General features: G+C 42.9%; 1 protein-coding gene across 1 annotated transcript in view; it reads left to right on the top strand.

Annotated features, from left to right (window-relative positions):
• LOC309381844 (copine-6-like) overlaps positions 1–27455 on the top strand; it is a 38436-nt gene that overhangs the window by 497 nt on the left and 10484 nt on the right. Inside the window, exons 2-7 of the mRNA XM_081933130.1 lie at positions 12570–12730; positions 15911–16099; positions 17342–17416; positions 18775–18849; positions 24927–25010; positions 26273–26362. Of these exons, the coding sequence (XP_081789256.1) occupies positions 12578–12730; positions 15911–16099; positions 17342–17416; positions 18775–18849; positions 24927–25010; positions 26273–26362 (666 nt within the window). The 5' untranslated portion in view covers positions 12570–12577. The remainder of the gene's footprint in view (positions 1–12569; positions 12731–15910; positions 16100–17341; positions 17417–18774; positions 18850–24926; positions 25011–26272; positions 26363–27455) is intronic.

The raw sequence follows: 27455 nt of genomic DNA, 5'->3' as shown, positions 1-27455 counted from the left end.
GCTTTTCCCGAGTTTGGCTGCATTCCCACGCTTGCCGTTGTGTGGAAGATGGGCTTTGGGGTCCCCAAATGGGATGGGGCTCCCTCCCTTCCTTCTCCTCTTCTTCCTCCTCCTCCTCCTCTTCCTCGCGGGGAAGGGGGGGGATCTCCCTGGGATGGGCAATTTTAGGACGCACAAAGGGGGAAAATAGGCTTTGTAGTCCCTCCATTGGAGCTCAGCCCCGCTTGGGAAAATCCCCGCTTTTCCGAGTTGTTGGGACGCTTTGCCACCACCGCCATTGCGCGGAAGATGGGCTTTGTGGTCCCCAAGTTGGATGGGCTTCCCTCCCTCCTCCTCCTGGCGGGGAGAGGCAATTTTAGGGCGTCCAAGACCCCCCTTACACACACCCACACAAGACCCCAGCCCGGCTTGGGAAAATCCCCGCTTTTCCCGAGGTTGGCCGCTTTCCCACGACCGCCGTTGCGCGCTTCGGGACTCCGGTCGCTGCGCGGAACGTTGCCACTACAGGGGCGCGCAGGGCTCCCTCCTACCGGACCGGACCGGACCTCCTGCGCCTCCCAACCTCCTTTCCCTCCAGGTTTCTTTGCTGTTGGGGGGAGGGAGGGATCGCAAGCCCCATGCTCCCCAGCCGGAGCCGGCACTGGGAATTCCTGCCTTCCCTTTTGAGGGACTTTGGGGTCCGTCCCTGGAAGCTGGTTTGAAGCTTGGCCAAACGGTCTCTCCCATCATCCTGCTCCCAGCGGGAGGACTCCCTTACCCATGTGCCTTCTCTCCCTGGGGATTTGCCCTCTTGGGTGGATGGGGGCATCGTGGGATGCCCCCCCCCCCACTAGCAAGCCAAGCGGCTTTCTTTCCTTGGGGTGGGGCTTGGGGGAGAAAGCTTTGCCCCAGCCAACCTGGTTTAATTGGAATTCAGCAAAAAAAAAAATAGAGCCTCCTGATTCAGGAGCAGTCTATCTGAGAAGGGGCTCGGGAGGCTGTGGCGAAGCCAAAAGGAACCGTCTCCCCCCCCCCCTTCCTTTGGGTTACATAGAGGGTTGTTGCATAACTGTATTATGCAATGGGTGGACGTTGTGTAGTTTTTTTTTCCAAGAGGCTACACAACTTTTGTTACTCAGAAAACTCCTTGTTTCCCCCATTTCAGGGGTCGGGGGGGGGGGCATCCATCCTTTTCTTCTGGTTTTTGGGGGGCGGGGGTTTCCTTCATTTACCCTCCATTTTTTTTTCCTTCTAGGAAGAAAGAAATAACACACACACACACACACCTTTTCCCTTTTCCCCGGCTCTGGTTATCAGATAGATTGCTTTGGCCCATGGAAGCGCCGCTCTTCTCTCCTGCTAGATTTGATGCATTGGATTGTGGTGTTGTGTGTGTGTGTGTGTGAAAAATGGGATTTTTGCAACCCGGGGTGTGGTTGGTTTCCGGAGACAGCCTGATTGACGACAGCAAAGTGTACAAGTGTGCAATTGCACTCTGCACGCGTTTGTGACTTGCTGGGGTTTGGGGTTTCCACCCCACCCACCCACCCGGACTTGTTTCCAATGCAAACAACGTCACAGCTTTGTGGCTTTAAAAAGAGTCTAGCTGTGCTGGGTGACAACGCCCACACAGTTTGGGTCCCTTCGCGCTGGTTGTGTCGCACGCACATTTTTTGGGCCTGTTTTTTATTTTTATTTGCAGCGATAATCAAATGAGCAAATCTTGCTTATTATTATTATTTTTTGCTTATTTTGCAGGGGAAGATTCCCGCTCTGTGGGGGTTTTTTTTCGTGGCGACGCAACACAATTTTGCTACCTTTTTTTGCGCACACACACACACACTCATTCTCTCTTTCAGGGCATGTGCGACCGGCACATTGTGTGTGGTGTGATCTTGAGAAACTGATTGTTGATTCATTACGCTGCCTGCAATGTTCCAAATTTGTCCTCGGCTGTCTTAATTTAATACACAGTACAGCAATGAAAGATTTGCAAGTAGAGAAGGGGAAAGAAAAAAGAGAGAGAGAGACTTTGTTAAAATAATAGTTGTGCGGTCTGGGCTTTGAGCTTTGTGGCTCCATGGAACTCTTTGTTGTGGTGAATTGACGGGAGAAAGTTGTGGGTTGGTTTTTTTTTTTTTTCACACAACAGAGAAAAATATGGAATTTAATGGTATCCTGGATATTGACAATTATTTTTATTGAGGTATTAATTATCTAGGAACATCCATCTCAAAATGCCCGACCCTGGAGAGGCGTGTCTAACTATACAGATAAGTCCTCGACTTACAAAAGTTCATTTAGCGACCGTTCGAAGTCACGACGGCACCCAAAATCGCAACTCATGACCGTTTTTTCACACTTCCTTAGACCGTTGTGGTATCTCCGTCGTCGCGGGATCAAAATCCGGACGGTTGGCAACCGACTGGTATTTATGACGCAATCCTCTTTTGGCGAACTTCCGACGAGCGAAGTCAATAGGGAAGTCAGATTTGATTAACAACCGTGAGAGTAACTTAACACCAGCAGATTAACAACCGTGTTCCCAACTTAACAACTGCAGTGGTTCACTTAACAACCGCTTTCCTAACTTAACAACTGCAGTGTTTTCATTTAACAACGGTGGCAAGGAAGGTGGTAAAAGAGGGCAAAATAGTTACAACTCTTTTTAAAAAAATTTTAATTAAACAAAAACACACAAAAAAGAATCACCCTTCATTACGTCTTGTAGAAAGCGTGTCGATTGGTTACAGATAACTTTCGTGCATTTCTTCCACGGTCATTACTTAGAGTTCATATTAGATTATACACTTTAAATAAAAAATCTTTGTATATCTTACTACCAATATACCACAATTCTCATTTGACTACAATTATTTGAGCGTGCTTTCACCTCAAATCATTCATACTTAAAAGACACAACCACATAATGGCATTCGTTCGCGACTTCAAAAATCCTCCAATAACATGACACTTTTATGACGCATTCTAAGTAAAAGTCAGTTCATAAAATCTCTAAAACCAAAATAGTTACAACTCTTTAACAACTGAAATTTGGAGCTCAACCGCGGTCGTAAGTCGAGAACCGCCTGGACTTTAAACCGGGAGCAAAACACGATAACAAAACCATATATAAGAATTCACAAACTCATGGGATTATTTTTCCTCCTTTTTGAGAGCTGTTCAGCTGGCGGTTTATTTCTCCTTTTGGAAAAGGATTAGATTTTTTTTCCCAATAAGTTAATTAAAGACATGCACAATTGGCCAGGCTTAAACAAGTATTTTTCCCTGAGTTTCCAGCTTTTCTTCCTCTGGATATTTGCAGTAGGCAAGGGGTGAGTCTAGATGACCTTTTGCACCAGATAAGGGATGAGTCTAGAATAGATGATCTTTTGAGCGAGGCGAGGGGGGGAGTCTAGATCAGTGGCTCCCAACATGGGGCCCATTTGATTTTGTTTAAATAACTTTTTAAAAAAGAAATTATTCTCTTACATACCATTGTAAGTGTACGTTCACCTAATTGTTATTCTTCTTTACATTTATCATTCTTATACATTTGTTATTCCATTTAATAGGTTATAATATACAGTTTGGGTTGCTTTATTTACCATCCCTTCCATCTGTTGTAATAACACCTTATTTTCCCTTTCTTTTCTCCCTCTCTCCCTTCTCTACTTTCTTCCTTCCTCCTCTCCTTCCCCTTCCTTCTTCCCTTACCTTTCTCCTACTCCTACTCTTCCTCTTCCCCTTCCTACCCTCTCATTCTTTTCCTCTCCCTTCCTTCCTCCTCTCCTTCCCCTTACTTCTTCCCTTCCCTTTCTCCTACTCCTACTCTTCCCCTTCCTAGCCTCTCTCCTTCTCTTTCTCTTCCTCTCCCTTCCTTCCTCTTCTCCTTCTCCTTCCTTCTTCCCTTCCCTTTCTCCTACTCCTACTCTTCCTCTTCCCCTTCCTACCCTCTCTCCTTCTCTTCCTCTCGCTTCCACCCACTTCTCCTTACCTCTTTCTTCCTTCCCTCCTCTTCCTCTCATTCTCTCCTCCTCTCTCCCTTTCTTTTCTCCCTCCCTTCTCTACTTTCTTCCTTCCTCCTCTCCTTCCCCTTTCTTCTTCCCTTACCTTTCTCCTACTCTTCCTCTTCCCCTTCCTACCCTCTCATTCTTTTCCTCTCCATTCCTTCCTCCTCTCCTTCCCCTTACTTCTTCCCTTCCCTTTCTCCTACTCCTACTCTTCCCCTTCCTACCCTCTCTCCTTCTCTTTCTCTTCCTCTCCCTTCCTTCCTCTTCTCCTTCTCCTTCCTTCTTCCCTTCCCTTTCTCCTACTCCTACACTTCCTCTTCCCCTTCCTACCCTCCCTCCTTCTCTTCCTCTCCCTTCCACCCGCTTCTCCTTACCTCTTCTTTCCTTCCCTCCTCTCGTTCTCTCCTCCTCTCTCCCTTTCTTTTTCTGCGGTTATAGGTGTCCATTTCAAATCCCAGGTTATGTTTCCTTGGGATGGGATTTCCGCAAACCCAGATATGATTCAGTATCATTTCTTATTCCCTTGCCTTCGCTCTAATCTATCCTAACTATGTTCCCCCCCCCCCCCTTTTATATCTCACTCTTGAACACATACTTGTGTATTTAGTACTTTCTTTTCTGTTTCCCCCCCATGTGATTTTTAAGGGGGGGGGGCAATTCGAACCTGGTTTAAACCAAGTCCATGGCCTCCGCGTGAGTAGAGTTCACTTTTGGAGTAAAGTAAGGATTATATGTCACGGGGGAGGCAGGGGAACAGGGGAAGTCTTTAAGAAGATGTTGGATAGCCATTTGTCTGGAACGGTATAGGGTTTCTTGCCTAGGCAGGGGGTTGGACTAGAAGACCTCCAAGGTCCCTTCCAACTCTACTATTGTATTGTAAGGAGATGATTTGAAGAGATGCTTAGATGGGACATGGCCAAACCAAGTTTTGGACTAGAGGTGAGTCCCTACCGGTTCGCACCGGTTCGTCCGAGAAGGTAGTAACTCGGCCTGCCATGCCCCTAAACCGGTTCTATTTTCGTTGGCGCCATCTTGATTTTTGGTTCTTCATTGCAAAAATTTTATTCCCCCCATCCTTTTCTAACATTGTGCGCACGTGCAGAACTATTTAGGTGCAAAATGTTTTGCGCGCCGAACTGGCACTCATGCCGATAGCAATCCACCTAAATGGGAACTACTGGTCTGGATCCAGGATGGCGAACCTATGGTATGCGTGCCAGAGCTCTCTCTGTGGGCATGTGGGCATCGCCAGATGCTCTCCTTGTGTCTGGTGCACACATTCGCACTGGCCAGCTGGTCTTCGCAGGCACCAGAGCGCTGGGAAATGGCCTGAAAATGGCCCCCCTAAATCGCCTGTAAATGGCCCGGAAAACAGCCGGGAAAATGGCCTGAAAAACAACCAGTAAATGGACTTAAAACAGCCTGGAAAATGGCCCCCAAAATGGGCTGAAATGGGCCGAAAAACGGCCTGAAAAAAGGTCTGAAAATGACCCTCAAAATGGCTCAAAAAATGGCCTGAAAAACAACTGGTAAATGGACTGAAAACAGCCTGGAAAATGGCCCCCAAAATGGCCTGAAAATGGCCCCCAAAACGGCCTGAAAAATGGTCTGAAAATGACCCTCAAAATGGCTCAAAAATGGCCTGAAAACAGCCTGAAAAATTGCTTAAAAAATGGCCTGAAAATGGCCGCAAAAACGGCCTGAAAAATGGTCTGAAAATGACCCGAAAAATGGCTCAAAAATGGCCTAAAAACAGCCTGAAAAAATGGCCCGGAAATAGCCTGAAAACGGCCTGAAAAACAACCTCTAAATAGCCCCAAAAATGGCCTGAAAATGGCTCGAAAACTGTCTGAAAACGGCCTGAAAAAATGGAAAACAGCCTGAAAAAATGGCCCGAAAACAGCCGGAAAAAATGGCCTGAAAACAGCCTGAAAATGGCCTGAAAAACAGCCTGAAAAAAGGTCTGAAAATGACCCTCAAAATGGCCTGAAAAAAGGTCTGAAAATGATCCTCAAAACGACCTGAAAATGGCTCGAAAACTGTCTGAAAATGGCCTGAAAATTGCCCCCAAAATGGCCCGAAAACAGCCTGAAAAACAGCCCAAAAACAGCCTGAAAAACAACCTGTAAATGGCCCTCAAAACGGCCTGAAAATGGCTCAAAAAGTGTCTGAAAACAGCCAGAAAAATGGCATGAAAAAAACCCTGTAAATGGCCCTAAAAACAGCTTGTAAATGGCCTGAAAACAGCCCCCAAAATGGCCTGAAAACAGCCCCAAAAATGGCCCGTAAAAGGGCCTGAAAACTGTCCGAAAACAGTCTGAAAACAGGTATACATTCCAGTTTGGGCACTTGGTGCCGAAAGAGTTCGCTATCACTGGTCTCAATGATCTTTTGCACTAGATAAGGGATCAATCGAGATGATCTTTTGCACCAGATAAGGGGTGAATCGAGATGATCTTTTGCACTAGATAAGGGGTGAATCGAGAGGACCATTTGCACTGGGGGGGGGTTAGTCTAGATGTTCTCTAAGGTACCTTTCAATCTGTGTTTTTCCCTCCCTACGCATCGGTAACTTGTTGTTGTTTTTGTTTTTAAATCGGGCTAGATTCCATTGGGTATTTCTTTTAAAGACCATGCATCCCCGGGATATGAATTTGATTTTATTAATCATATTATTCCCGTTGAGAATCCGTGGGGGTTCTTAGCAATATCTGAACTGGGTGTCGTTGCCTGAAGAGTTCCAATAAGCCACTTTCTTCCCTTGCCGCCTGGAGATGGATTTTGTAATTCTCCAAAGATTGCACAGCCGGCCCTTTTAATTTGAAATGAGTTCCACTTTAATCTGCTCCTTATGAGTGTTTTGGTCGTGTTTTTTTTAATCATGCCTTTTTTCAAGGCTGCGATTCTTCACTTGGAAAAAAAAATCTCTTTCTTTAAATTAAATTGCATTTTTTCCCTCCAACTTATCCGACATATATATATTATTTGACATTTTCCAAACATGAAAATCACAATTACACTTTTACAGCTTTCTGCTATCGGTATTTCTTTTTTATTTTTCTGATTTTGGGTTTTCCATTTTTCATTCTATTATTTTATTCCTATTCTTCTTTGTTTACTTTCTCATTCTTACCATATATACATCTAGATACAATATTTCCATCTCTATTGCTTTCTAAATATATGCCATCTCTTTTCATTGTGTTTGTTACGTGTTCCTTATGCATTGATCCTTCCTAGCGTTTAGGTTGGTGAAATTCAGAGCGGGTGTGAAAATACACACAGAACGCACACCCGAGCGGGAGAAATACAGTTTAAAAATACAGTTATACGAAATTCAGTTCAAGTAAAACACACTTGCTTAGGTTTTCGGTTTTTCAAACTAAGTCAGTTTGTTTTATTATTATTATTATTATTTTTGCAGTTCACTGATTGCCACAAACCACCATCCATGTGTTGGGGGGTGGGATATAGAATAGAATAAACAGAGTTGGAAGGGACCTTGGAGGTCATATAGTCTAACCCCCTGCTCAGGCAGGAAACCCTACATCACTTCGGACAAATGGTTATCCAACATCTTTTTACAAACTTCCAGTTTTTATCTCGGGGTATCTTCTGAATACAGCTAAAATTAATAATAATAATAATTCAGATTGTAGCCAAGGAAGGAAATTTCCACAGCATGCTTAGGGCGGTCATTTTGGCTTTTTCAACATCCTGGACCGATTTCCTAAGGCTGGCCTGTAGCCTTAAAGAATGTCATACTTGGGCGTTAATTAAGATAATTAATAACTTAATCATCTTAATATCCTTCTGTATAACAAGCTTTGACGGCACTCAACTTACAACCACAATGGAATCCCAGAATTTATGTCGCGAAGCGAGGCGTTTGAGAAGTGAATTTTGCCCCGTGTTTTGCGACCTTTCTGGCAACCGTTGTTAAGTGAATCACGGCAGTGGTTAAGTTAGTAACACGGTTGCTAAGTGAATCGGACTTCCCCGTGGACTTCACTGGTCAGAAGGTTGCAAAAAAAAAAAGGAGATCGCATGACCCCCTGGGAAGCTGCGACCGTCGTAAATGTGAGTCAGTGGCCAAGCCTTTTAATTTTGATCACGTGACCATGGCCGTAAGTGTGAGAAATGGTCATAAGTCACTTTCTTCCGTGCCGCTGTAGCTTTAAACCATCACTAAACGAGCTGTTGCAAGTCAAGGACTAATTAGTAATTCAGTTCAGGGACCCCTCGATTCACAACGGCACTGAAAAGAGTGACTTACGACCGTTTTTCACACTTACGCCCCACAGTCACGCGATCAAAATTTGTACGCTGGGCCACTGACTCGTATTTAGGATGGTCGCAGAGTCCCCAGGAACCCCCTTGTGCAAACTTTCGAAGAGCAAAGTCGACGCGGATATCAGATTCACCAAACAACGGCGTTCCCAACTTAACCAACGGCAGGTATTCGCTTAACAACCGTGAGAAAAAAGGGCAAAATTCGCTTAGCAGCCATCTCGCTTAGCAACAGGATTTGGGGTTCGATTATAGTCGTAAGTTGAGGACTAACTGTATTTATTGGGGTGGGTGGGCTCAGGGCACCTGTCCCCCAATCCTGTCCTGTCGGTATCACGCATACCCAGACGAGAATAATATTTTAAAAACAATACAGGACATCAGGGAGGCTCCCTGTTGAATCTCTGTTTGACTCCTCGGTCTTATTTTAGTCTCTGTTCAGTCAGCACTGCGAGGAGCACATTGCGAGCTTTTCCTGGTGTATTTTATGATACACACCATGGAGAACAGGGTGTTTTTTTTTTTCTTTGGAGAACGGAAACTCATGCAGGGTGCCACCCGGAGGTGATATTCAGATGGTTTGGGCCGGTTTGCCTGAAGCGGTTGGGCGAACTGCGAGTGGGCAGTTCGGCTCCCAAATGTCCTATGTAGCCTCATTTTGATGCTGCGCACACGTTGTGCGCATGAGCAAAGTGCATGCATGGAAGGCGCATGCACACGCAATGCCAGTGTGCACCCACAGCGGTTCACAGCGGCGAGCTCATGGTAAACCTACGTGAATCCCTGCACTCCTCCGTGAACGGCACTGAAAGGAAAACCTCGCAGAGCGAGGACTACGGTTCTTCATTTACTCCCGATTTACTTTTTTAGTTCTAGGGGGAGGTCAGCAAAGTCTCTTCGCTTCCCACCTGGACTCACAAACGCACACACGTACATAAATCATGGGTGCTCTCCTTCCCCCCCCCTGCCCCAACCCCATCATCTTATGACAAATGCTGAGCTCGGAGCATTAAGGAAAAAACAGCTTTTCCAACTCTCCGTGGCTTCCTCTCGGCTCCTCCTACTTCGGAGTAGGTCAAAAAAGTCAAAATGGCAGCTGAACCCACCCCGCCAAGGCCCTCCACCCCCTCTCAGAAACCCAATCTGAGGTGGGCTGCAGCTTTGATTTGCTGTTGATGTCCCGGCGTTCCCAGAGAAAATCGGAGCTTCTACAAATGCATTTGATCTTCATCCGGATACGCTGAGTCGGCGCTTCGAGAGAGCCGTGCTGGAGCAGGCCCAGAGTAAATTTACTCCAGCGTCCTATTTCCAGCGCCGAGGCGGCCACGAGGCTCATAAATCAGAGATGAGGAAGCCTAGCTTGCTTTTCCTTCGCTGTTTCGCATTCTCCCACCCACCGCCGGCATCCTGGTGTCCCAAGCTATACCGCGTTTCCCCGAAAATAAGACAGAGTCTTAGTTTCTGTTCACCCCGCGAAAAAAGCGCTTGGCCTTATTTTCGGGGAGGTCTTATTATTTTTGAGGTGCAGGAGGCCCCTTAACCTTGGCTCACGGTCCGCGGATCAGCTGATCCATAGAGGGCCGGACGTTCTGTCTCACTTTCTGGTGCCCTCTTGCCAGCCCTAGCGTCACTGGGCCTGCCATTCTTTTTTGCGGCCGCCACTAAGCAAAGGGGCGCGGGAGGTCAGGTTTGCGGGAGCGGCCTCCGCGGGGCCGATTCACGTTGATGCCAGGTGCATATGTGGGCGCGTGGAGCATGTTCCCCCCCTTTTCACCCCCGGGAAATGGCTGGGACCGGCTGCGCATGCGTTTAAATATTTTAGGGGAGGGCTTATTTTCAGGGGAGGGGTTATTTTAATGCATGCGCTCAAAAGTCCGATTGGGATAAATACCCAGGGAGGTCTTCTTTTCGGGGAAGTAAGGTACTGCCGTGAAACATGGAGGCTCTATTTTGCTACCGAGTTGAAAGAACCCTTAGTAGATTGAGGAGAAGTCTTGGATCGAAGAGTCGTTTTTCTCATCCTGGAAACCTTAACCGGGTTTAGGCTGAGCATGTTACGCCCTTGGAAATCTTAACCGGGTTCCGATTGGCTATGTTATGTCCCTGCAATTCTTAACTGAGTTAAGACTGACCATGTTACATCCCTTGAAATCTTAACTGGGTTATATGACGGACCACGTTACATCCCGGGAAATCTTAACTATGTTAAGACGGATCATGTTACATCCCTTGAAATCTTAACTGGGTTATGACGGACCATGTTACATCCCGGGAAATCTTAACTATGTTAAGACTGATCATGTTATGTCCCTGGAAATCTTAACTGGGTTTGAACTGACCATGTTACATCCCTGGAAATATTAACTGGGTTCTGATTGACTATTTTACGTCCCTGAAAATCTTAACCAGGTTCTGATTGCTTATTTTACATCCCTAGAAAACTTAACTGGGTTCAAACGAAGCATGTTACATCCCTGAAAATCTTAACTGGGTTCCGATTGTCTATTTTACATCCCTGGAAATCTTAACTGGGTTCAAACTGACCATGTTACATCCCCTGGAAATCTTAACCGGGTTCCGATTAACTATTTTACGTCCCTGGAAATCTTAACTGGGGTCAGACTGACCATGTTACATCCCTGGAAATCTTAACCGGGTTCCGATTAACTATTTTACGTCCCTGGAAATCTTAACTGGGGTCAGACTGACCATGTTACATCCCTGGAAATCTTAACCGGGTTCCGATTAACTATTTTACGTCCCTGGAAATCTTAACTGGGGTCAGACTGACCATGTTACATCCCTGGAAATCTTAACCGGGTTCCGATTAACTATTTTACGTCCCTGGAAATCTTAACTGGGGTCAGACTGACCATGTTACATCCCTGGAAATCTTAACCGGGTTCCAAATGACCATGTTACATCCCTGGAAATCTTAACCAGGTTCAGAAGGCGCATTTTCGGTCCCTTGAAATCTTCACCGGCTCTCGTCCAAATTGCAAGGCACATCTTTAAACAGTTTTTAATTATTATTATTAGTATTATTTTGCTGCTGCGGGAATATCCTGGATTTGACCTGACTCACATCCCCCGTGGCAGCTTCAAATCCCCCCTGTAATTAATCAAAATCTGGGCAGCTGACTCAGCACCCTCTGGGCTCACAAAATGCAGGTGCCAATTTGGAAATGCCAGCTGGCCTCCCACGCGTTCCCGTCCCGTGGCCGGAGAGGAGGGGCGGAAACGCTAGAAAACCCGTGGCCTGCCAGGAAAACAGTTGCCACGTCCATCGCTCGGTTCCCGGCTCAGAGAGGCTGTCCCTTACAACCCCCTACGCCATCCCGGATCTCTGGCTGGAGTTGGCATCAGTGGGAATACCACGCTGGGTTTATCCTTCCAAACGGTTGGATCCCCAGTTCCCCCTTTCCTTTCCTTCCCTTCCCTTTTTCTATCTTCCTTTCCTCTTCTCTTTTCCTTGCCTTTCCTCTTTTCTGTTTTCCTTTCTTCTTTTCCATGTTCTTTTCCTTCTTTCCTTTCCTTTCATCTATTTTCCTTTCCTCTTTCCTGTTTTCCTTTCTTCTTTTCCATTTTTCTTTCCTTTCCTCCTTTCTTTTTCTTTCTTTTTCTTCCTTCCTTCCTTTCTTTTCTTCCCTCCCTTCTTTTCTTTCTTCTTCCCTTGTTCCTCTTTTGTTCCTTTCTTTTTCCTTCTTTCCTTCTTTCCTCCCTCCTTCCCTCCCTTCCCTTCCCCTTCCTCTTTCTGGCCTCTGGATTTCAGTGCTCAAATCCCCTCAATGAGGAGATGGCAGGAAGGAAAGGAAAGAAGGAAGGAAGGAAGAAAGGAAGAAGGGAGGGAGGGAGGACAGGGAGGAGAGAGGGAGGAAAGAAGGAAGGAAGGAACAAAGGAAGAAGGGAGGGAGGTGGGAGGGAGGAAAGAGGGAGAGGGAGCGAGGGAAGGAAGGAAAAAAGGAAGGAAGGAAGGAAAGAAATGAAGGAAGGAAGGAAATATTCCCAATCAGCAATTAAGCACTTCGCTTCCCCTTTAATGCAATGTAACTATGGTTGGATTTCAACTTCCAAAATCTCCCAGCCAGCCATCTTAAAACGGGTGGATTTTCTCAATTGTTCCCAAGCAGGCCTCTTCCAAACCTGCAGGATCACACTCCCCACCATCCACAGCCAGTGGGCTTCTTCCTTTCTCTTTGCTCTTCCGTCTTCCCGCGGGAAGAACTTCCACCTCCCCCGTCCCTCCATCTGTTTTTCTCCTATTTTTTTCTCCTTCTCTCCTTTTAGGTTCCGTCATGTCGGAAGGGGCTGATTCCCAGCCGGTGGCTTTGGGGGCGTCGCGGGTCGAACTGCGAGTCTCCTGCTGGAGCCTGCCGGAGAGAGAAGCCAGCATTAAACCTGATCCGTGTCTGGTTATTCAGCTGCTCAGTGATGGACAGTGGAACGAGGTATGTATGTATGTATATATATAATATAGCTGATGAGAGCTAATTAGCTCGAAATAGATCTATACTAGTCTCCCTTTATTTATTTATAGATCTATTTCGAGCTAATTAGCTCTCATCAGCTATATTATATATATATATATATATATATATATATATATATATATATATATATATATATATATATATATAATATAGCTGATGAGAGCTAATTAGCTCGAAATAGATCTATACTAGTCTCCCTTTATTTATTTATCAGTACAAATATAACATATATATATATAATAGTCTCCCTTTATTTATTTATCATCACAAATACAACACAAATGTAACAAAGGCAACATTAAAAATATGGTTTTCTGCCTGGATGGTCTCCTGGAATGAGCCGAAAGACAGAAACGGGAAGCAGTGTGTTCCCTCCTATATTTGGGCATACCAGGGGTTGTGACACAATACATACCTATTTCCCTGGCTTAGCTGATAAAGGAGGAGAGCCTGTGGCTTAGTGGCTAATACATCTGCCCAATATGTAATACAGCCCAGGTTCAAATCCCAGTAAGGGTATGGCTAGCTGACGAGAGCTAAATAGCTTGAAATAGATCTATACTAGTCTCCCTTTCTTTATTTATCAGCACAAATACAACACAAATGTAACAAAGGCAACATTAAAAATATGGTTTTCTGCCTGGATGGTCTCCTGGATGGTCTCGAAAAACAGAAAAGGGAAGCATATTTGGGCATACCAGGGGTTGTGACACCATACATACATACATACATACATACATGTGAGTTTTTACAATTGACGTATGTGTGTGTGTGTAGGTCTTGTTGTATTCAGGTCTTTTCCCATGTAAGATTGAGATTGTCTTGGCAACGTTTCGGCGAGGTCCCACTCGCCATCTTCAGGCTGGTGTTTTCGGCTTCGTGCTTGTGCGAGTAAAGCTTGCATAATTATTCTCTTGTTGAAGTGTTCTGGTTTGGAGATTAATTTGGTTCCTTCAAAATGAATTTCATGTCCTGTTGCTTTAAGGTGCTGGAAAAGGGAGGAAGTTTTTTCTTTTTCTTTTTTTCTGACTGCGTTCTTGTGTTCTGGGATGCAGAACAAAAAAAAATGCAGAACAAAAAAAAAGGAAAAAAGGAAAAAAAGAAAAAAAAGAAAAAAAGAAAAAACTTCCTCCCTTTTCCAGCACCTTAAAGCAACAGGACATGAAATTCATTTTGAAGGAACCAAATTAATCTCCAAACCAGAACACTTCAAAAAGAGAATAATTATGGAAGCTCTCGAAATAGAGAAACACCCCCACAACATGAATAAACGTGACGATACCTCCCGCCTACCTGGAAAAGGTAGGCGGGAGGTATCCTATCTGGAAACCAGCCCTTGTCAACAAACAAAGCCCATCCAGCACCCAGGTCGTTACAACACAAAAGAACAACGGACACACAGCCAGCACCTCAGCCACACAGGACGATATGAAACAGCCAACCAATCTACAAACATCAACTCCCTCTACCAATCAGGATTCAACTACACAGCCAATCAAAAAGTCACAGTCTTTGATTTCACACCTAGAAGATAGCCTTCGACTTACAACTGTTCATTTAGTGACCGATTGGTAGGAAATAAAGGGACGGCCATTTCTCACACTTAACGTCCGTTGCAGCCTCCCCCCACGGCCATGCGGTCTAAAATTCAGAATCATGAAAGATTCTGAAAGATGACAAATATTGAATGTATGTTTGAAGACAAATGAGCATATGTTATGTTTGTTTTCTTAGTCTAATGTTAAATGTCAAGTGAATCAGAGGTGAGCAACAAAGAGCAACAAAGATGATTAGGGGACTGGAGACTAAAACATATGAAGAACGGTTGCAGGAACTGGGTATGTTTAGCTTAAGAGAAAGAAGGACTAGGGGAGACATGATAGCATTATTCCAATATCTCAGAGGTTGCCACAAAGAAGAGGGAGTCAAACTATTCTCCAAAGCACCTGAGGGTAGAACAAGAAGCAATGGGTGGAAACTAATCAAGGAGAGAAGCAACTTAGAACTGAGGAGAAATTTCCTGACAGTGAGAACAATTAATCAGTGGAACAGCTTGCCTCCAGAAGTTGTGAATGCCCCAACACTGGAAGTCTTTAAGAAGATGTTGGATAGCTATTTGTCTGAAACGGTATAGGGTTTCCTGCCTAGGCAGGGGGTTGGACTAGAAGACCTCCAAGGTCCCTTCCAACTCTACTATTGTATTGTATTGTATTGTATTGTATTGAGTTCTGGCCGTACCGGTAGTAGTCGGGAGCAGCGGCCACTGTACCGGTATGATGGCGCGTTTGGACCATCTGCCCTCTCGCGTTCCATACCTGTTTTTGAAGCAACCGGGACAATTGCGCCCGCGCGCACAGTGTGTGGATCCTGCGTGACCTCCGGCGAGTAGCTGGGTGTCACAGGGGCGGTAGAGTGTGTATGCTTGCACAGCGCCCGTCAGGCGCGTGCACAAACAGACCACGAGCAGCGTACCCAACACTGAAGTGAGTGTGTTATTTTACAACAGTGGGATGGAAACTTAGAAGCATTCCATTACAATGTTCTTTTTTTGTTAAACACAAAATTAAATAATTAAATTAATTCAATTCAATTCAATTCAATTCAATTCAATTTAATTTAATTTAATTTAATTTAAAATTTAATTTAATTTAATTATTTAATTTAAAAATTAATGAATTTAAAAATTAATGAATTTAAAAATTAATGAATTCAAAAATTAATGAATTTAAAAATTAATAAATTCAAAAATTAATAAAATAATATAGTAAAACAATAAAACAATAAAACAATAAAACAATAAAACAATAAAACAATAAAACAATAAAACAATAAAACAATAATAAATTAATAAATTAATAAATTAATAAATTAATAAATTAATAAATTAATAAATTAATAAATTAATAAATTAATAAATTAATAAATTAATAAATTAATAAATTAATAAATTAATAAATTAATAAATTAATAAATTAATACATTAATACATTAATACATTAATACATTAATAAAATAATAAATTAATAAATTAATAAATTAATAAAATAATAAAATAATGAAATAATGAAATAATGAAATAATAAAATAATAAAATCCCCTCTGGGCATACTGGCACCCATCTCTCTTTTTAATTCCTAGGTGGGGCGTTCAGAAGTCCTGCATGGCTCCCGGAATCCCGTTTTCGGCCACGTCTTTGCCCTGGATTACTTCTTCGAGGAGATGCAAAATTTGAAATTCAAGGTCTTTGATGCCAATGGAGAAACTGATTCCGACCTGGGCTGTGAGTCTGGCACGCTGGCGGGCATCATTGAATGCACCCTGGGGCAGGTAGGAGGGGAATCTGCCTTGGATGGTCTCTTTGCCTGTCTTTCTCTCTCTCTCTTTCTTTCTCTCTCTCTCTCTCTCTCTCTCTCTCTCTCTCTCCCTCCCTCCTTGTCAGTCTGTCAGTCCGTCTGTCTACCTATTTTTATACTATCTATCTATCTATCTATCTATCTATCTATCTATCTATCTATCTATCATCTATCATCATCATGTATCATCCTATCAATTTTTGATTATCTATATATCAATCATTCAATCATTCTTTTTATCTATCTATCATGTATCTATCTATCTTTATCTATCAACTATTTATGTATTATCTATCTTTCTATCTATCATCCACTTATGTATCATCCTATCAATTATTGATTATCTATATAGCATTCTATCATTATCTTTTTATCTATCTAATCTATCTATTATCTATCTATCTTATCAATCTATCTATCTATCTATCTATCTATCTATATCTATCTATCTATATCTTTCTATCTATCTATCTGTTTGTCTATCTATCTATCTACCTACCTACCTACCTACCTCTATCTATCTATCTATCTATCTATCTATCTATCTATCTATCTATATCTTTCTATCTGTCTGTCTGTCTATCTATCTACCTACCTGCCTGCCTGCCTGCCTGCCTGCCTGCCTGCCTGCCTGCCTGCCTGCCTATCTATCTATCTATCTATCTATCTATCTATCTATCTATCTATCTATCTATCTATCTATCTATCTATCTATCTATATCTTTCTATCTATCTGTCTGTCTGTCTACCTACCTACCTACCTACCTACCTACCTACCTACCTACCTACCCATCCATCCATCCATCCATCCATCCATCCATCCATCCATCCATCCATCTATCTATCTATCTATCTATATTATCTGTTTATCTACCGTATTTCTATATTATCTATCATCCATTCATCCATCCATCTATCATCTATCTATCTATCTATCTATCTATCTATCTATCTATCTATCTATCCCTCTACCTCTACCTCTACCTACCTACCTACCTACCTACCTACCTATCTAGCTAGCTCTATCTATCTATCTATCTATCCATCCATCCATATTATCTATCTTTATTAGTATCTATCTATCTATCTATCTATCTATCTATCTATCTATCTATCTATCTATCTATCATCTATCAATCACCTCCCTATCTTTCTAATCATCCATCCATCAATCCATTAATTCTTCCAAATATTAATTCTCTCTTTTCATCTCCAGATTGTCTCCCAAACCAAGGTCACCAAGGAACTGCTGTTGCCAAACGGAGAGATTTTGGAGAATTCAACCATCACGGTAGATACATCCAGGGGGAGGGGCAGGCGAGAAGAGAAATGGGAAATCATCTTAATTTTAGGGAAGACCAAGAGGAAACCAAGGATAATTCGGGAGGGGGGGGAGAGAGACCGGGGTCATGGCCTAAAGCGGGGAATTGTAGGAGTGACGGAAACAGCGTGATCTGATCTGAAATACGATCTCTGGCCGGTCATGTGGTCTACAACCTTGGGCGAAATTTTATTTTAATTGAAAGCCAAGATTGCCTTGGGACCCCATGTCCCATAACAGCTAAGTGAAGCTGGCCTTGGCCCCACCAGAGTTATCCTCCGGTAATCAACATTTATCTTTCTTTCCCTGGGGTGCAGCTTGGCTCACTTACAAGAGTTGTCTATTCTGTCAATGGGCGAACACAGATTCTTCTCGTCCTTTTGCAAATATTTGCAATCTGCCTTTCTGGAGGTGGTTTGCATTCCCCTTCTGTTGTATTTTATCTGCACCACAACCTTGTGAGGTAGCCTGGGCTGCAACAGGAAAAATAGGGATGTGAGCTAAACTGTTCCCATCTAACGACCGTCAACCCCTGGCGCGAGGGCATGGAAGCCCCACAGATTTCAAATATACGGCGGGAGAGGGGGTGGGCACCTACTTCAAATGAGTAATAATATCTGAGAACGTATTATGTTTAGTAAAAATCAAATATCACGGAGAAGAGTTGACGAGAATGCAAGCAATCTTCAACTTACGACCTTCATTTCACAACCGTTCAAAGCAGTAGTGATATTCAGCCGGTTCGTACCGGTTTGAGCAAACCGCTAGGGGCGATCTGCAGGCCGCCGACGCGACTCGCCGCTACGACGTCCTATTTAGTCTTGTTTTCTAAGCCGTGTTCTTTCGTGCGCGAGCAAAGCATGTGTGCAGAAGGGCGCATTTTCGGTGCGCAGCGCCCCGGCGGTAAAATGATGCAAAACCCATCCCTGATTCAAAGTGACCACCGAATGAACCAAGAGGCTGACAATCGGTCCTCATACTTACGACCATTGCAGTATCCCCCGCGATCGCATGATCCCCATTCGAACACTTGGCGACTGGCACGTACTTACGACGGTTGCAGGGGTCATGGGAAGAAAGGCAAACGAAGTCAGTGAGGGGGGAAAGCTGGTCTCGCTTAACAACTGGGTGATTCACTTAACCACTGCAAGGATTGGCTTCACCACCGTGGCAAAACAGATCGCGCGTTCTGACGTGACTCACTTAACAGCTCCCTAGCAGAAAATTCTGCTCCCGATGGGGGTCGTGAGAAAATGGTTTCGGCGGGTTATCTTGGCGTTTTCCCCCCTCTCCTGAAATGAACTTTTTGGGGTCATTTTTATTGGCAGATCGAAGCGGAAGAGGTCTCGCGAACCAATGAATTTGTACAACTGGAATTTTGCGGTCAAGAATTGGATGACAAGGTAAGGGGAAGGGTTAAAAAAAACAGACAGTACGTTGTAGAAAAAGAACATCGAGGCTGGGGGGTTAACAGTAACAGGGTTGGACCTTGGAGGTCATCTAGTCCAACCCCCTGCTCACAGTGGGAGACCTATGCTAGGGATTCGAACTGCCGAACCGCCGACCTTTCTGATCGACGAGTTCAGTGTCTTAGCCACTGTCACGGGACTCTTTGGCTGGGAAGAGATCTGTGCAACCTAGAAACTGGCGGCATTTTAAATCAGACATCGCCTCGTGGATTATTGCTTTTTCAAACCGGGAAGAATAATGTGGCAAGTTAACAGTATGAAAGAGTTGGAAGGGACCTTGGAGGTCTTCTAGTCCAACCCCCTGCTCCAGCAGGAGGTCCCTATGCACCATTTCAAACAAATCTCTTCTTTAAAACTTCATCGTCCAGTGATGAAGTACCCACAATGTCTACTGGTTAATTGTCCTCACTGTTAGGAAGTTTCTCCTTCATTCTCCTTAATTATACAATAATACAATAGTAGAGTTGGAAGGGACCTTGGAGGTCTTCTAGTCCAACCCCCTCCTGCCTAGGCAGGAAACCCTACACCGTTCCAGACAAATGGCTAGCCAACATCTTCTTAAAGACTTCCAGTGTTGGGGCATTCACAACTTCTGGAGGCAACTTCTGTTCCACTGATTAATTGTTCTAACTGTCAGGAAGTTTCTCCTCAGTTCTAAGTTGCTTCTCTCCTTGATTAGTTTCCACCCATTGCTTCTTGTTCTATTCTCAGGTGCCTTGGAGAATAGCTTGACTCCCTCTTCTTCTTTGTTGCAGCCTCCCAAATATTGGAAGGCTGCTATCATGTCTCCCCTAGTCCTTCTTTCCTCTCGACTAGCCAAACCCAATTCCTGCAACCGTTTTTCACATGTTTTTTTTTTAAATCAGATCTTCTCTTTAAATTTAGTCTAAAGGTAAAGCTTCCCCTTCCACATATGTGCTAGTTGTTCCTAACTCTAGGAGGCGGTGGTGCTCATATCCGTTTCAACGCCAAAGAGCCAGCGCTGTCCGAAGACGTCTCCGTGGTCATGTGGCCGGCAGGACTAAACGGCGAAGGCTCACGGAACGCTGTTGTTTTCCCACCAAAGTGGTCCCTCTTTTTCTACCTGCATTTCTACATGCTTTCGAACTGCTAGGTTGGGAGAAGCTGGGATAAGTCACGGGAGCTCACTCCGTTGAGCGGCCCTAGGGATTTGAACCGCCAAAATGCCGACCTTTCTGAGCGACAAGCTCAACCACTGAGTCACCGCATCCCTTAAATTTAGTCTTAAATTTTAAATCAGGCATTATCTCATGGATTGTTGGTTTTTTTAAATGGGAAAGAATAAAGTGAGAAGTAAACAGGAAAAAAAAAAGAATTGGAAAGGGACCTCGGAGGTCTTCTAGTCCAACCCCCTGTTCACAAGACCATATATCATTTCAGACCAATGGATGTCCAGTTTCTTCTTTAAAAAAATCTCCAATGGTATAGCACCCACAACTTCGGGAAGCAAGGAGTTCCACTGGTTAATTATTCTCACGGTCAGGAAATTTCTCCTTAGTTCTAGGGTGCTTCTCTCCTTGGTTAGTTTCCATCCATTGTTTCTTGTCTTGTCTTGATTTTTGGTGCTTTGGAGAATAATTTGACTCCCTCTTCTTTGTGGCAGCTCCATTGATATTGGAAGACTGCTATCATGTCTCCCTAATCCTTTTTTTCATTAAACTAGACATACCCAGTTCCCGCAACCGTTCTTCGTATGTTTTAGCCTGCAGTGCCCGAATCATCTTTTTTTCCCCGTTTAGTAGCATGGCCTTTATTGTCATTGTACAAAACAAACACAACGAAATTGGTTTTATCTTGGAAGCATTCAATTTGTATGATCTGTTTAGATTACGTTCAATTATTCCCCTTTCTAGTCTCTGGATCTGCTGCTTGGTTATATAAAGCGATTGTGTGAATCTTTCTATTCCAGCATGCAAATTCATTCCTCTGGTAGGAATTTTAATCTCTGAAAGATTCCCTCTGAATTTTAGAGGCCTCCCTGCATTCAGCCTTGCAAAAGAATATATTTATATTATTTATATTTATATTTATATTATTTATATTTATATTTATATTATTTATATTTATATTTATATTTATATTTATATTTATATTTATATTTATATTTATATTTATATTTATATTTATATTTATATTTATATTTATATTTATATTTATATTTATATTTATATTTATATTTATATTTATATTTATATTATTTATATTTATATTTATATTTATATTTATATTTATATTTATATTTATATTTATATTATTTATATTTATATTTATATTTATATTTATATTTATATTTATTTATATTTATATTTTTTATAGTTGCAGTTGTAGTTGTAGTTGTAGTTATAGTTATAGTTATAGTTATAGTTATAGTTATAGTTATAGTTATAGTTATAGTTATAGTTATAGTCATTACAGTTACATTTATATTATTATTTATATTATTATTTATATTTATTTATATCTATATTTATATTATTATTTATATTTATTTATATCTATATTTATATTATTTATATCTATATTTATATCTTTTTACAACATATTTGAAGTTGCATAACAAAACACGGCATCCTTTGGAAGGATTGAGTTTTTCACAAACGAATCTGCTTTGTTAGATTGCCCCAAATTGTCCGTTGCCTTTTAGAGCAATCTTTCTCGACCTTGGCTGTTTTAAGATGGGCGGACTTCAACTCCCAGAATTCCTCAGTCAAGGCTGGGGGATTCTGGGAATTGAAGTCCACCCGTCTTAAAATCACGAAGCCGTCTTGCTAAAACACTGTCCGTGCTTAGAAGCATTCCAGCCCAGTGTTTTTCAACCTGGACTGCTTTATGAGGGGGTGGACTTCAACTCCCAGAATTCCTCAGTCTAGACTGGGGGATGCTGGGAGTTGAAGTCCAAGCCCTCTTAAAGTGGTCCAGGTGGGGCGGGGGAAAACACTGTACGGTTTTGATCCCCTTAAACAGGATTATTGGTGAGGAGTCGGCAGGCGTAGCCCACCAGTTCTCGACGTTGGGGAGAGGCTGTCAATCTTCCCCCGCTTTTTATGTCGTCCCCACCGTTGTGTGCCTCCCCGCCATCTTTCCTCCGTTTTGCAAGATGGTGAGAGTTGCTGGTGCGATGCAGCTGCGTCAGTTTCTGGATGCCCCAGTTAATTTGGCCAGCCTGTTTTCCTGCGGATTTCCCAGGGGGGCTGAGCTCATTTGGAGAAAACCTGCGCTCGGCAGGACTTTTAAAATGCAAAAGTGCACCGCTGGGTGAAAATTGCATTCCAGCCTGCGTGCATTTGACTTTCCGTTCTCTCTCTCTCTCCTTCTCTCTCTCTCTCTCTTTCCCTCTCTCCGTCCCTCTCCCTTTCTCTCTCTCTCTCTCTCTCTCTTTCCTGTCCACGGGAATCCTCAGAGATCTCCCCACAAATAAGGGATCTTATTTTCTGGAAAACACAATATCCATTCTCCTCCTGGTTACTAACACCAGGTCTTATTTTCGGGGAAAGACAATATCCATTCTCCTCCTGGTTAATAAGATGGGGTCTTATTTTCGGGGAAAGACAATATCCATTCTCCTCCTGGTTAATAAGACGGGGTCTTATTTTCGGGGAAAGACAGTATCCATTCTCCTCCTGGTTAATAAGACGGGGTCTTATTTTCGGGGAAAGACAATATCCATTCTCCTCCTGGTTAATAAGACGGGGTCTTATTTTCAGGGAAAGACAGTATCCATTCTCCTCCTGGTTAATAAGACGGGGTCTTATTTTCGGGGAAACACAGTATCCATTTTCCTCCTGGTTAATAAGACGGGGTCTTATTTTCGGGGAAAGACAATATCCATTCTCCTCCTGGTTCATAAGACGGGGTCTTATTTTCAGGGAAACACAATATCCATTCTCCTCCTGGTTCATAAGAAGGGGTCTTATTTTCAGGGAAACACAATATCCATTCTCCTCCTGGTTCATAAGACGGGGTCTTATTTTCAGGGAAACACAATATCCATTCTCCTCCTGGTTCATAAGGCGGGGTCTTATTTTCGGGGAAAGACAGTATCCATTCTCCTCCTGGTTAATAAGAAGGGGTCTTATTTTAGGGGAAACACAGTATCCATTCTCCTCCTGGTTAATAAGACGGGGTCTTATTTTCGGGGAAAGACAATATCCATTCTCCTCCTGGTTAATAAGACGGGGGTCTTATTTTCGGGGAAAGACAATATCCATTCTCCTCCTGGTTAATAAGATGGGATCTTATTTTCGGGGAAAGATAATATCCATTCTCCTCCTGGTTAATAAGACGGGGTCTTATTTTCGGGGAAAGACAATATCCATTCTCCTCCTGGTTAATAAGACGGGGGTCTTATTTTCGGGGAAAGACAATATCCATTCTCCTCCTGGTTCATAAGACGGGGTCTTATTTTCAGGGAAACACAATATCCATTCTCCTCCTGGTTCATAAGGCGGGGTCTTATTTTCGGGGAAAGACAGTATCCATTCTCCTCCTGGTTAATAAGAAGGGGTCTTATTTTAGGGGAAACACAGTATCCATTCTCCTCCTGGTTAATAAGACGGGGTCTTATTTTCGGGGAAAGACAATATCCATTCTCCTCCTGGTTAATAAGACGGGGGTCTTATTTTCGGGGAAAGACAATATCCATTCTCCTCCTGGTTAATAAGACGGGATCTTATTTTCGGGGAAAGACAATATCCATTCTCCTCCTGGTTAATAAGACGGGATCTTATTTTCGGGGAAAGACAATATCCATTCTCCTCCTGGTTAATAAGACGGGGTCTTGTTTTCTTTTGACTCCCCCCCCAAAAATAAGCGCTTCTTATTTTCGGGGAGGTCTTATGATTTTTGAGATGCAGGAGGCGGCGAGCGTGGTCACCTCATGGCTGCTGCTGTGTTGCAATATTTTCAGGGAGGGCTTATTTTAGCGCATGCGCTCGAAAGCCCGATTGGGCTTATTATCTTGGGAGGTCTTATTTTCGGGGAAAATATTTTGCCTATCTTAAGGCTGAGCTCAGAGAAGGACAGAATAGGGAATAAATAAAATGTGAGCGGTCCTCCACGTACGACCACAATGAAGCCCAGATTTTATGTCGCTAAGTGAGACATTCGTTCAGCAAACGCGGCCCTGTTTTAAGACCTTTCTGGTCACTTCTTCAAGGACGCGAGTCACACGGTCGTTAAGTGAATCAGGATTCCCGGCTGGTAAGAAGGTCGCAAAAGGTGATCGCGGGACACTGCAAACTGTCATAAGTAGGAGTTAGTGGCCAAGCATCCAAATTTTGTTTTTTCCCCCCGTGCTGTTGTAAATTTGAACTGTCACTAAACAAACTATCGTAAGTCGAGGACCAGCTGTATTCTTTAACAGCAGGGTAGCAGTGGAAGACTTTAAAGTTTATTCCTACGCTGGGGATCCACAGGCAGTCCTTGACTTATTCATTTAGTGACCGTTTGAAGTTAGGAAGGATCAGAAAAGCGACTTATGACCGTTTGGCACACTTAACAACCGTTACAACATTCCCCATGGTCACGGGATCAAAATTCAGCCGCTTGACAACTGACTCGTATTTATGACGGTCGCTATTTCCCGGAGGGGGTTACCTGATCCCTTTTGCACCTTCCCGACGAGCAAAGCCGACGGGGGAGGCGGATTTGCTTAACAACGGCGTGACTAACTTCACAACTGCAGTCGTTGTGCACTTCACAGTTGTGAAACAAGAAAATTCGCTAAATGGAGCAAAGCTGCTTTAAATGTCTCGCTTAGTGACAGAAATGGGGGTTCTGTTGTGGTCGTAAATCGAGGACCGCCTTTAGAAAGGTGGCAAGGGTTTGTTAGAGGACCTTAAAGAACCTCTGGTGAGTCGTGTGAGAACAGCTGGTGTAATATAACATCTGGATTGTGGTGATTCGCCGCCCCCTCCCCGGGGTGTCACAAAATTGCTGATTTGCCGTTTATTCTTTGAAAAATATGCTCTCCTTTTTTTTCTCTTTTCCAGGATTTCTTCAGCAAATCCGATCCTTTCCTGGAAATATATAAAGTTAGCGTTGGCGAGTCGGAGAATTTGGTTTGGAGGACAGAGGTGAGGATATTACAAGGGCCCTCCGGAAAAATTGATGGGAGGGGTTTGTTTGTTTGTTTGTTTGTTTGAAGGGGGGGGAATTGAAAATATTAAAAAATTAAAACAGGCTGGAACGAAGAGGAGCCAGGAGACGCTTTGCAAACCGTTGAGCGGGCCGATGGGTTAACCGGCTAGCTGAATAGATCCGTGCGATCTCATTAATGTTCTAGAAATATATTCGCCTTTTGCGATTTTAAGGCTTTCCTTAAAAATCATAGTTTCATAAAAACATAGTTTCATAGCGGAGCACGGGTAGCCAGCTAGTACTTTAGAACTCAATAAAATTTGTTCAAAACAAAAATGATAAACTTTATAATGTTTTGGTAAGGCCACACTTGGAATATTTGCATTCAGTTCTGGTCGCCACGATGTAGAAAAGATGTGGAGACTCTAGAAAGAGTGCAGAGAAGAGCAACAAAGAGGATTAGGGGACTGGAGGATAAAACATATGAAGAACGGTTGCAGGAACTGGGTATGTCTAGTTTAATAGAAAGAAGGACTAGGGGAGACATGATAGCAGTCTTCCAATATCTCAGGAGTTGCCACAAAGAAGAGGGAGTCAAGCTATTCTCCAAGGCACCTGAGGGTAGAACAAGAAGCAATGGGTGGAAACTAATCAAGGAGAGAAGCAACTTAGAACTGAGGAGAAATTTCCTGACAGTGAGAACAATGAATCAGTGGAACAGAAGTTGCCTGCAGAAGTTGTGAATGCCCCAACACTGGAAGTCTTTAAGAAGATGTTGGATAAACCATTTGTCTGAAACGGTGTAGGGTTTCCTGCCTAGGCAGGGGGTTGGACTAGAAGACCTCCAAGGTCCCTTCCAACTCTGCTATTGTATTGTATTGTATTGTATTATGAGGAAAACCTCAAGCGAAGCGAGCCGGAACGGAAAAGAGATAATAAAAAGCAAAAACCCAGCTGCCTCATCATCATCAGAGGAAAATATAAATGTGAAGGCTTGCTTAGACAAGGCCCCTTTTCAGATTTTGCCGTGGGAAACGTGGTGATTTTAAGAGCCACCACCAAAAAGTCCGTGAAGCTAAGCTTAGAAGAAGAGAGGACAGCCAAAGGGACAGGGGCTTTAAGGTTTAAGGGTTAAAAAAAAAAGACAATTTCTCATGGTTTTTGGACATTTCTCAACCGGTGTTTGGGTGGGTGGGTGGGTTGGACTAGATGACCTACAAGGTCCCATGTGACTCTGTTCCTCTGTTTTGTGTACCAGGTGGTCAAGAATAACCTCAGTCCTCAGTGGCAACCCTTCCGGATTTCTTTGCAATCGTTGTGCAGTTGTGATCCCGACCGGCCAATACGGGTAAGGATTTTCTTTTTCTTCAGAGCCGTGTTTAAAAAAAAAAATTAAGGAAGGGGTGGATGAACTGAGTGAGAAATAGCGATTTTGAAAGGGTTGGCTGGGTTGATGGATTGATAGATGGATGGATGGATGGATGGATGGATGGATGGATGGACGGACGAATAATAGATGGATGGAGATAGATGATAGATAGATAGATAGATAGATAGATAGATAGATAGATAGATAGATAGATGATAGATAGATAGATAGATAGATAGATAGATAGATAGATAGATAGATAGATAATGATGATAGATAGATAGATAGATAGATAGATGATAGATAGATAGATAGATAGATAGATAGATAGATAGATAGATAGATAGATAGATAGATAGATAGATGATGGATGCATGGACAAATAATAGATGGATGGATGGATGGATGGATGGATGGATGGAGATAGATAGATAAGAGAGATAGATAGATAGATAGATAGATAGATGATAGATAGATAGATAGATAGATAGATAGATAGATAGATGATGGATGGATGGATGGATGGATGGATGGATGGATGGATGGATGGACAAATAATAGATGGATGGAGATAGATAGATGATAGATAGATAGATAGATAGATAGATAGATAGATAGATAGATAGATAGATGATAGATAGATGATAGATAGATAGATAGATAGATAGATAGATAGATAGATAGATAGATAGATATGATGGATGGATGAGATAGATAGATAGATAGATAGATAGATAGATGGATGGATGGATGGATGGATGGATGGATGGATGGATGGATGGATGAATGGATAGTAGATGGATTGAGATAGATATAGATAGATAGATTGATAGATGGATGGATGGATGGATGGATGGAGATAGATAGATAAGATAGATAGATAGATAGATAGATAGATAGATAGATAGATAGATAACAGATGGATGGATGGGTGGATGGATGGACAAATAATAGATGGATGGAGATAGATAGATAGATGATAGATAACAGATAGATAGATAGATAGATAGATAGATAGATAGATAGATAGATAGATGATAGATAGATAGATAGATGGATGGATGGATGGATG

The sequence above is a fragment of the Natrix helvetica genome (assembly GCF_964273705.1).
Source record: "Natrix helvetica genome assembly, chromosome: Z".
In the NCBI taxonomy this organism is placed as follows: Eukaryota; Metazoa; Chordata; class Lepidosauria; order Squamata; family Natricidae; genus Natrix; species Natrix helvetica.
Note: the sequence above shows the minus strand (reverse complement) of the source record. Positions and strands in the feature narration are given on the sequence as shown.